General features: G+C 38.6%; 1 protein-coding gene across 4 annotated transcripts in view; it reads left to right on the top strand.

The window, feature by feature from the left end:
- Nucleotides 1-12208, top strand: part of IQCM (IQ motif containing M) — a 440692-nt gene that overhangs the window by 103419 nt on the left and 325065 nt on the right. For all 4 annotated transcript variants that reach the window (XM_084755724.1, XM_084755722.1, XM_084755723.1 and 1 more), the window contains 2 exons: nucleotides 2653-2735; nucleotides 4719-4983. In XM_084755724.1, coding sequence (XP_084611850.1) covers nucleotides 2653-2735; nucleotides 4719-4983 — 348 coding nt within the window. The remainder of the gene's footprint in view (nucleotides 1-2652; nucleotides 2736-4718; nucleotides 4984-12208) is intronic.

Raw genomic sequence — 12208 nt, 5'->3', positions numbered from 1 at the left:
GTCACCTTCTCATGGGTCAGTCGGTTTCTCTGTTCTTCTCCATCCTGTGTCTTATTGGTACAGATATGGACCCTTACGATCTGAATAATGAGCAAGGTGCTGGGAGCGTTCTTACTCAAATCTGTAATGGACATGTTTCCATCTTCTGTAAACGTCTAGAAGTAAAATCACCAAGTCATAGGGTAAATATACTTTTATTTAATAAGGATTTGCATATCTCTTGCAAGTTGTTTATCCCATGTATGCATAGCCATGGAAACGATGGAAATTTGGCTAACCGGAAGAAGAAAATTGAAGCAGGAAAGGATCATTATGAAAATGAGCAAAGGAAAAGCCTGGAGCCACACTGGAATAGAGCTCACCCCCAGTGCCATTTCTTCAGGGAAAAAAGTGCTCAACTACAGGGGTCCTCAAAGCAGATTAGCTGCAGTTTCATGAAACTGCAAGCTTTACATTCCAGTTTTACATGTGGGGACAGCACTCTTAGGGCTTTGAATGGGGACACTAGAGTTTGCTCTGTCTTCACCAGTGATAGATATTTCTAGGAATGCGTGCATGAATCTCAAGTGCTTTTTATTGTAATGAGAAAAAGGCCACCAATGACAGCCCTTAGACAGACACAGACACCCTTGGATACAAGAGGGTGAGGAATCTGAGTCTGGCCATGACTTAACAGCACTTCTATATATATATAGCAGAGGGAAGTGGGTCATCCTGGGACCACTTGTGTGCTGTTTATCGCAACAGAATAGCTTTAGTGGCTCCCTTTCCTAACCCAGGACTTTAAAGGCTGACCACTGTCAGGTTGTTCCATTCCTGTATTTCTAAGTCTCCCTGGGTTCCATTCCTCAGCATTTGGTTATAACAGCTCCCAGTGGTCCATGACTGCACATAGCAAATAGCAGTGTGGTGTTTTGGGCAGACATGCAGGGGCATTTTTCTCAAGCACATTATTGTTAATGTAAAATGTAGAAATCTTAGGTGTACATTTCATGAGCTAACACAGTCACAAATGCTTGCTCAACCCATGTTCCCATTAGGGCATGGAATAGTATCTTCAGCTCAGGTATTTCTTTCACTTTCCTCCTTAGCTACTTCTCAATCAATGTGCCCCAATAGAAGATTCATTGTTGTTGTATTTTAACCACAGATAGCTACTATCTAACGTAGGATGTCACCTAAGGAGAACCATGCAGCAGGTTTCTATTTTTGTAGGCTATTTTAACTTGACATGCTGTTTTTGAGACCTACCCCCATGCTGTACATGTTACTAGTTTGGTTCTTTTTTTGATGGCCAACAGTTTCATTGTATAAGTATAAGACAGCCTGTTTTTCCATTCTCCCACTGATTCATATGTGAGCCTCTTCCAATTTGATTTATGAGCAAGTTGCTGTAAGTAACCTCATTCAAGTCTCTTATCAACATGTTTTCATTTTCTGTAGTAAATATTTGGAAGTAAAACTGCAAGATCACAGAGCAAATATATTTTTAGCTTCATAAACATCTCCATACCTTTCCCAAGCTGCTTACTTCCCTGTGTATTTGTATTTCCATGAGCAACACAGGAGGGTCCTGGTGTCCTCACAGCCCCTTGAGCATTCCGTGTTAACAGTATTCATAGTTTTACTATTCAGGTAGTGTGGAAGTATCTCATATGTTCTCACTTTGAGTAGATCAAATTCCTTAAAATTGCTTAAAATCTGTGTGAATGTAAAGAAGAGAGCAGAAACCCTGATTTTTTTTTAAGACTTACAAAGGACATAGGGCTGTCAGGGAGCCAGCCCACTGGGCAGATGGAAAGCTAACCTGGATAGGTACTACTTTTAAATTTTATTGATGTAAAGAAGAGGATGCTGGGAAATACTTACTAATACACAAATCACATAATTCTTAAGCACATATTGAAGGGTGGACTCTTGGACCATAGTGAGTGAGCATGATGTACACTGTCCATGCCAGAGAGTTCATAGGCAGCTTTTGTTAGAGGAAATTAAATGGTTTGGAAAAATAGAAGTGATATAAGTGCAATCATTATAATACTACAGACCATTAGGTATAAATATCCATTATTTCCACACTAGTCCCACAGAGTTATTGAGGCATTTTATTTTGTAATTGTTACTTTATCAACAAATAATAAGTTAAATGCTTTCCAATGTGTAATAATAGGCATTGCTCAACAGGGGTAAGAGTTAATTATTTTTATGCCCAAAATATATTTTAATATTTTAATAAGATTATACTCAAAGAATTTTCAAAGTTCATGGATATTTCATGTTTGTGTTTTCTTTAGTTTTTCAGGGATTTAATATTTATATCATTCAGCTGATTATTCTGAGCACTGGCTTAAAAAAAACCACAGCAAGCAGATATTATATAGAAGGATCATTACACCTTTAAAAAATCTAATTGTAAAGATCACTTAGAAAGTTCTTATATATAACCTTGCAAAATGCACAGATGACCTCAAAATTTATTCTTATAGCTTCTTCATCCTGATTAAGAAAGTGCTAAGTAATTACTTTAACCAGTCCTTGGGAGGCTGAGGCAGGAGAATTGCAAATTCCAAGGCAGCTAGAGACATTGTCTCAGAAACCAAACAAATAAAGCATATCCTTTTTTATAAAAAAGCATTTTTGTTTCTATTTTAGGTCCCGCATTGGAAACCACCCAGCAAGATTTTTTGCAAGAAGCAAAATCTCTTATTGCCCAACATTACAAGAGAGTAAATGAGGTAATTCTTTGCATTATTTAACACACTTTATTCAGACAAATGAATAAATACTTTTGAATACTATAGTGGTTTTCGCAAAGTATTTAATGGACATTAATATATGATAGGCTCCGAGGCAGAATGAGAACAATACCTTCAGTAGCTTTTATGAAGCTGGTTTAGGTGACATACAAAAGAAAGATTTTATCACTTACTCAAATGATTTTGTTATGTATGTATTTAGTTTGACATTTAATATATTTTAGCAGTGTTGGATTTATAATCTGAAGTAACTATCCCCTTAACACTATTTAGACAAAACTAAAATGAAAAATTCACCGTGAGATACATCTCTCATGTGGCCTCAGCATGATATGTGCACCCGTGCCTTCTCCCATGTCACTTTGCATTAGAACTCTCTGTGGCCAGTGGACAGCCCCTGGAGGGAAGCCCGTCTCTTCTGAACAGTGCATCTCCAGCCACAAGCATTGTGCCTGGCTCAGTAGAGATTTGCTAAGTGGCAGACAGTTGTGAAGTTTTAGGAAGGGTGGAAGGGGAAAGAGTGACAAAGATGAGGGTCACAGTTTGGAGGAAAGGCTTTGCAGAGCAGGTGGGAAATGTGAAGACTGAACAGCTATGGTGATGATGGGTCTTTAAGTACACAGACGAGGGAGGGGATCTTAAGGATGGTTTACTGTGTGTGTACTCCTGTTTCAAATATTTAAGACTTTAACAGCTCTTCCTTTACTGGAAATAAGATTGTTCTTTTAGCTTATGGTTTTTGGTTTTGTCTTTTGTTTTTAGTTTCTTTCAGTGATTTTTTTTTTTTTTTGCTGAGAATGACCAAAGGTAGTTTTAACCATATAACATTGTTTACTAATAATTCTAATTTTTCCTCTAAAATTTAAAATATTTTTCAAATATATTGCTTCTAGAATAGTAGACAGTTTATATAGGATGCAAGTGCTTAGGACTAGATATGTACCTTGGAAATCTAACCTGCTTTAAGAATTGTATGTAATTTAGACAATCAGCATTTCCCTATTATTTTATCTGGCAAAAATATTACTTATCACCAAAATCTTACTGACATCTTGAGTTGGCAACAGCTACAACCAACAATGATTGATTTGACTCTTTGTATCCAGCTCTGTCTGTCTGTAGAGCAGATGTTGTGTGGACACTCACATCCCACAGATCTGGAGTGATATTATTTTCCTAGTGCACATGCTGCTCAAAAGTAAGAAACATGGTTAAACACATCTAAAAAATTATGTCTTGCTATCAGTATGGTTTTCATGAAGGTGTTCCTCCATATAAACTGACTGATTTCTAGTTTAGCAGAGAAAGGTTGGGGAATTTTATAGGCAGTTAAGAGTACTCAAAAGTGGTTAAAATAATTAAACTTGAAAATTATTTTAAGATAGACTCTGAGACTGTACTTTTTAATTTTTGAGATTATAATTTAATTGTAACATTTCTCTCTTCCTTTGAAATCCTTCTATATGCCCCTCCCTGCTCTCCTTCAAATTCATGGCCTCTTTTTATTTTTGTCTTTTTACTATTATTATTTCATGCATACACACACATATATCTACATATATACACATATATACATATACATATATATACCTACCTATATATTCTTATATTCCTAAATATAGCTTATCTAGTCTGCATAATGCTGCCTGTTTGTATGTTTTCTGGGCTGACAGTTTGTGTGCCTGTATTTTAAAATGTCTCTTTTGAGGTGGAAGTTGCTATTGTAAAATTAACTTTTGTTTTGAAGTGGATTATTATAACATTGACACTTGGGAATAGCTTTAGAGTGTTGGCTTCATTAATGACTGCCATGCATACTGAAGTAAATTCCTTCTATAGAGAGACACCGTGGAAAGTGCAGTCAATGATGACATGCCTTTATCTTGATAGAATGTATAAAATTTACTATGCAATTATATTAAATAATGAATATTAAAATGTTAAATTTTGATTTACTTATAGAATAAGGCTCAAGGTACTTCTATAGATGTTTTTAAAAATAAACACCAAAAACCGAAAACTGGCAAATACATACCTTTTGAGATTAAGAAAAGTGAAATCCTTGATGTAGTTCAAGGGCATCGGATGGTACTCAGAAGCATTAGCTATGCCGCGGACTCTTCCAAGTGCACACCTTTAAAGGAGCCCTCACAGGAAATTTCCTTAAAGGAGCAGCATGTTTCGAATATAAAAGAGAAGTACCAGCCTGTAGATATTTTTCAAAAAGGTAAGCTTTGAACGGAGGCAAGAAAATTGGTAAGCCAACATATGGAACTATTTACTTTTTGTGAACTTGAAATACAATTTTCTGGTTCATATAATGCCTAGAACTTTGAATTTTAGCTGTGATAATGAAGGAGGACAGTTACTAAACCTTCCAACCTTTGGTTCACCTGAAATTGTGTGGAGCACATCCTAACAGGGAAGTGGGATTTAGGACCAGAACTTCCTCATGTGTTTTCCTTTGGTTGCATTTTTCTTTTCTAGTAGAGATCATGTGAGGATGTTTATTTCCCTGGTACTGAGTAGTTTAAGTTCTACTGATAGGGACAGATAGGGCAGGTAACCCATTTCTTTTTTTGAAAAAGATTTATTTATTTTATTTATTGCATATGAGTGCTTTACTGCAGAACAGGGTATCAGATTACGTTATAGATGGTTGTGAGCCATCATGTGGTTGCTGGGAATTGAACTCAAGACCTCTGGAAGAGCAGGCGGTGCTCTTAACCACTGAGCCATCTCTCCAGCCCCAGGCAACCCATTTCTAAGGATGTTCTCCCAGCTCCCTAAATGGAATACCAATGATGTAGAGTTTTCATAAGGCAAACAGTAGTAAAAAATGTATTCTCTCTTAGAAGTGTAGTAAGGTGGAAGCCTTGGTTCCATTTAAACAAACTTGATACTTCATGGTAACAGCTTAAATAAATGACCTTGTAAGACATTTCTAGTTATAGTAGTCAAAGCCTCCTGTTAACATAGATATTTCTAAAGTACTAAATTATCCACCTGTTTATAGTTTTTTCATTCAACAAAATTGTCCTTTCTGTGTCAGACACTTTTCAGAACTGGGGAAACAAAAGCTAAAAGACTCACAGATCAATGTTAGGTATAAACATTGCTGCCTGAGTATTAGACCCAGTACCAGAATTACAGGGCGATGACATGTAATATGTGTGTGGTGTGCCTGAGTATCTTCCTTGGCACATTAGTCCTGAGTGATTTGCCTCGGTACAAGTGTTCTTTAGCAGATAAGAGCAGAGGAAAGCAAGCAAATAACAACAGTGTCTTAGTTAGGCTTTCTATAGCTGAGAAGAGACATCATAGTTATGATAACTCTTAGCAAGGAAACATTTAATCAGGGCTGGTTTAATTGGTTAAGAAGTTTAGTCCATTATCAACATGGCAGGAAGCATGGCAGCGTTCAGGTAGACATGGTGTTGGAGAGGTAGCTGAGAGTTCTACATTTGGATCCACAGGCAGGAAGAGCTTCTCAGACCTCAAAGCCCACCCACTATTGATGCCACACCTACTCCAACAAAGCCACACCTACTCCAACGAGGCCACACCTCTTAAGAGTGCCACTCTCTCTGGGCCTGCAGGAGCCATTTTCTGTCAACTACCACAAATAACAACAAACAACAACAACAACCTCTAAACAAACCTTGCACATTATACTCCCTCCTTGGATATTCATTGATTACTAACATATTAAAATCTCAGAAAAGCACTATGATAATCTATTTATTGTTTTTATCCTCAATTCAGCTGACCAAAGAGTATCTCTTTCTTAGTTACTTTTCAATTATTGTAGCTTAGCACTATGACCAAGGTGACTTGTAGAAAAAAGTATTAAATCTGGGGCATATGGTTCTAGAAGCTTTGAGTCCTTAGCTATCATGGTGGGAAGCACGGCAACAGGCAGAAAAGCATGTTCCTAGAGCAATATCTGGGAGTTTATAGCCTAATCCATAAGCACGAGGAAGACAGAGAAAGCCACCTTGAAAATGGTACTAGCTTTTTGAAATCGGCAGGCCCTCTCAGTGACATGCCTATTCCACCAAGGCCACACCTCCTAATCCTTCACAAACAGTTCCAGCAAATGGTACCCAAATATTCCATTATATAAGCCCGTGTGTGTGTGTGTGTGTGTCTGTGTGTGTGTGTGTGTGTCTGTGTGCTGCATCACTTTCATTCAAACAGCCAACACCCTCACTTCACATACTCTGCCTGTTAATGTCTTTGAAGCTATTCTTTCTGTAATTATAGGTCAGTAAATTCAGAATTAGAAGCCTATAAGTTTGATAAGCAGTTTTTAAAAAAACATTAACAGGATAAAGTGGAGGCATGGAAATGCTCAGGTTTGTAAATTAGAAAACTGAGCATACACAATTGAATTGAAAAAAGAACTCAGAGTAGTCTATAGCCTGTTTCTGTTGTTACATACATCTCCAGTGGATGTAAAAGCTATGTCCCCTCACGGTAGATAGTCAGTCCTCAAAAGTCCCATACCTTGATAGTATCACATTAAATCTTAGATTCCAGCATGAATTTTGGAGAGACAAGCATTCAAACCGTATCAGGGGAAATTAAAAAAATTAGGCAGGTGGGGGAAAGAAATGGAAGAAGCTAAAAATATTATATTTTTAGGTCTGTTAAGTAGGCATGCATATTGAGATAGCCCTTAGGGAGTTGGTACTTAAGAGAGTGGTAGTTGAAGGCTAAATACAAATATTTCTCTCATTAATGTACTGAAATTGTGTGATTCACGCATTTGTTCAAAAATGCCCATTGATTAATCACTTAAAGTATTAGGAGATAAAACTATACTAGTTCATATATAGATGTTCATACATGTTATATGTAACTTGCATGATCTTCACTGAGGTGGGACATGTAAAACATGAGATTATAGTATGGATGTTACTGTAAATAGAAATAAGTTTGCTGTCTTGGAGTCAATAAGAGAATATCACAGCAGACTGGGAAGTCAGGGACATATTCGTAGGAACTCTAAAGTGTTTGGCAAAGGGATGCCCTGCATTTTATAGGCATGGTGATTAGTGAGAAGAGAATTCTTCACCTGCGATAGAATAACTTAAGTTAAGATGGCAGCACCTGGGGGTTGGAAATAAGCGGGAAGGCTCTACAGATATCAGAGAAATAGAGTGATCTATCAGCCAACAGGAAGATAGTGAATAAAAGAGAGGGCAAGTGCTGAGTCTCTAGTGATTTCTACTCAGAGGCAACATGAAGCCATTAATGTAAGTGAAGTGTGTAGTTATTTAAAAGGCCAGGGGCGCACCTTGTGCAGTGGTCGAGTCAGTGCCAGGAATAAGCAGGTCAAACATGAATGAGTGTTGTAGCTCTAGGTGAAGTCACTCAGAAATAGCATTGCTAAAGTGTTAGTGCTCCTGGTTGCCTTTAAAAGTTAATATAAAAAAGAAGAGCTGAACTAAGAACAACTGCCTAGTTTGCAGTGAGAAATCAAAGTTTTAGCCTTTGCCTTTGATCCATATCTCCAATAATAATTAGCATTGCAGCAAAAAAATCTATTAAAGAAACATCTTTAACAACCTATCCCATTATGTTAGGAAACCCCAGGGCAGTCACCATTGAGAGACTAGAGTAAGAAAACAAAGTGTGCTTTAGAACTATGAAAAAAAAAAAAAAGATGCTCTGAATGTGGTTACTGGCATGTAGAATTGATTGGAATCAAACAGATCAGAAATAACATTTTTTTGTTTTGTTTTGTTTTTCAAGACAGGTTCTCTCTGTGTAGCCTTGGCTGTCCTGGACGGGCTTTGTACACCAGGCTGGCCTCGAGTTCATAGCGATCCGCCTGCCTCTGCATCCTGAGTGCTGGGATCAAAGGTGTACGCCACCAAGAAATACCAATTTTAAAAGAAAATTTAAAGAAAATCTAATGGATCTAGATTAAATGAGTGTTCAAAAGTAAAATAACTTGCAGGGAGTATCCTCCGATGAGGATAATGGCAAGAGATGACTGGGGAACCAGTCAGAAACTTCCCAGGAACTGGATCCGGAGCACCTTAAGAAGGGAATAACTGAACTTCCTGCTCCAGGCCAGACGAGCCTTTGTAGCAATGCCACAGCAAGTTCCACACCTCGTGGGGACCGGTGGCTGTTGTGTCTTTGCTGATGAGACTTTCCCTGTGGTTCTCTTGCACTCTGTGTGATTTAGGGAAAAGATGGAGATAACTTTCGGACTTGGTCTTCACATCACTAGACTAATAGGAACCACATTTCTGTCTGTTAGAGATGCTAAGGCATCGGACAGACCTGGATTTAGAGCTGAATGTGGTGCCTCAGTGAACTCTAGGTTGTCTCCTTTGTGGAAAGCATTTTTTCCTCAGGGACCAAGAATTGGTGGATACCTGGTGTGCAGACTGGACTGGAGGAGACTGGTAGATACTCACCAGATATTATCTTTTTCTTCCTTGGGGCTCATCTGAAATACATTCCTTCAATTTCTTGTAGTTAGATGGTGCCGTTGGAACTCAGGGATAATGCTGGAGGTGATGTATGCCAGTAAATTCTGTGTTCTCTGTGTGTGGCTCTCTGCATTTGCAGGCATGAGAACTACTTTTAAATTTTCTTACAAATGTCTGTGGATGATTGACATTTTGTTCAGAAATTCAGCACATATACAAAGGTCAGTACAGAGGCTATAGAGGTGAGAAAAACTATATCTGAGTTATATTCCTATAATACTCTTACACCAGATGGAAAAATAAATATCAGTTGAATAATCACAGAGTATAACAACTGAGTTAGACTGGACAGAGGGTCATATTTGAGCTTAGGTATAAGAAATGAGTGCAAACAATTTATATTAGTAGTAGGATGCTCTAGGCAATGGGGTTTTCAATGTGGAAAACAAGCCCAAATCTAAACCAAACTAAGCCAACCAAACAAACTAACGCAGCTGCAGTTTTATCACCGAGCTAGAGCAGTGACCTGACTATAGACACAGGATCTTGCAGCTCATGATATGCTAGCAAATGATTAGTAACTGCCTCTGAGGTGGGGAGGAAGGAAGTCTCATGGTTTGGGACATTTGTTGATGTCCGTGACAGGAATGCTCTAGTGTGTTCTCACTCATGACAGGAGATATAAGGAGATCTGCATGCTTGGTTCTCCAGAGCAGATAGGAGCTGGCTTCAGCATACCACTGTACATAGACTGTTGTGTCAAATACTTGCATATACCACTTGAAGTTTGGCTGCTTCAATTCTCGTTCCAGCCATTTCAGATAGTGCTGTCATGACCGGATTCACTTAAAGGTGTCTGCAATCCTGCCTGTCTTAGGAGACCCATGAGCTGGGTTTGACATTGACATTTGGCAACCAGGGAAGGACGTTAGAGTTATTGGAGAAATGTTTTTTTCTTCTCTAATGCAGAGGGGTGCCTGCACTATTCCACAAGCTTCTCAGATGATATCAACCATGTTCCTCACAGAATGGTCAACTCATGAAAGAGTCTTATAATAGCTCACCCATTGTGCTTCTTTTATCCTCCCTTTTTGTTACCATTTCTAAAGACAACTGCATTAAAATGTTGCCTTAAAATGACCTTAGTGGTAGAATTGTCAGTGCTTGCTGAGAGATGAGCTGTGGTATCTGAGGGAAACAGACATCCAAGGATGGATTTTTGTCTCTTGTCATTGTGAGCTGGAAGATGAGCATTTCCTTTCTTGAAATACAGTGAGATGGTAATGCATTTTTAAAAAAATTATAAGATTTTAATAACATTACATTACTTTTCCTTTCCTTTCCTCACTGCAGGCCCTGCCATGCAAATCCTTCCCTGTTCTTTTTCAAATTCATGCTCCCTTTAAAAATTGTTGTTTAAGTGTGTGTGTGTGTGTGTGTGTGTGTGTGTGTGTGTGTGTGTTCCAACATATATAAATACAACATAATCAGTCTGTGTAATGTTATTCGTATGCATATTTTCAGGGCTGACCGTTTGGTATTGGAGAACCAATTGGTGTGCTCTTCCCTGGGGAAGACTATTTCTCCCATTCTCAGCATTCCTTATTGCTTGTAGTTCTTCGTATAGGGTTGAGACCTTGCAAGCTTTCTTCTTTCCGTGTTAGCATGGTTACTGGCGTCTTTCTTCAGATCACATTCAGGCGGTCGTGTTGGTGAGGCTTTATATGTGTAGCTTCTGACATTACATGGAGACAGAGTGTCAGGGCAAATTCTCTGTTTCTCTTGCTCTTACAATCTTTATGCTCCCTCTTCTGCAGTAATCACTAAACCTTATGTGCAGGAGCTGTTTCTTAGATGTATCCATTGAGAATGGGCTCCCCAACCCAGCTCATTGGTTATAGTTTTCTGTAATGCTCTCCTCCTTTTGTAAAGAAGAGTTTCCTTGATGAGAGGTAAAAACTACAGTTGTCTGTGGGGATAAGGGCAAATATTTAAAACGTAGTTTGGGATTGTGCTGATTATTAGTCAAGTTAGCTGGAGGTTCTTCAGAATCCACGACTTCACTAGCCCTGAGTAGTTGGCTAGGTTTTCCAGCAAGATTTTGTGTGGTCAATATCTAAATGTAGTGTTTATCAAACCCAAATATATAGAGGTTATTACAATCATAGACATTGAGAAGATCATGTAGGAAATAAATGTAGATGGGAGAAAAATCCAAGGACTGAGCTCCTGGAATTTCTAGCATTGTGAGAAAAAGGAGTTTCAAGCGAAGACGAAGGAAGTAAGCAGTCGTGAGGGAACTGAGAGGGCTTGAAGTCTATTGGTCAAGGTTCTACCAGGGAGGAACAATGCCTTAGATGAGGTCAAGAATATATGACCAACCATGCTAGGAGAAAGCTAGATTTTTCAAAACCTATTTTATTTAGGGTTCTTAAACACTTCTAACCAACCGACCAGAGGAAGGGGAGAAAGAATGTTAATAAGAAAAAGAGGTTGTGGATCTGTTTAGATGTAGTTCCATGGGTCAATACACTCTGTGTTGTCAGGATAGCAGCAGTCCAGTCCAACAGCCAACACCAAACAGAGACATGGACCTGTAGAGGTGGCGCGACCCAGCAGAAGCAGCCAGGCCCCACTGACCCAGCACAAGCCACTGCAAGAGGCCAGAAGCAGCCAGAGGTCCATGAAGTGTTCTCTGGAATGTTTCTCTCTGCAAAGCAAACACCAGTGAAGACCAGTGAAGTAATAATGCAAAAAAAAAAAAAAAATCCTCCAACTGTCTATGGGGCTCTATATTCTTCCCAAACATCACGTGCCCTCTCACTGTTTATTTTCAACAAAAAACATCACAAGCCCTCTCATAAGACAGTTTCCAGAAAAATCTCACATGCTGCAACTGACTTTCTAAAGAAACTGGAAACTTATACTTCACAAGAGCTTGGATATTGATACGTGCAGATCGGCAGGTTAGGGACGGTGCTATGCCTATATTTGAAAAAG

This window comes from Acomys minous, assembly GCF_964271855.1.
Source record: "Acomys minous genome assembly, chromosome: 14".
NCBI classification, from domain to species: Eukaryota; Metazoa; Chordata; class Mammalia; order Rodentia; family Muridae; genus Acomys; species Acomys minous.
Note: the sequence above shows the minus strand (reverse complement) of the source record. Positions and strands in the feature narration are given on the sequence as shown.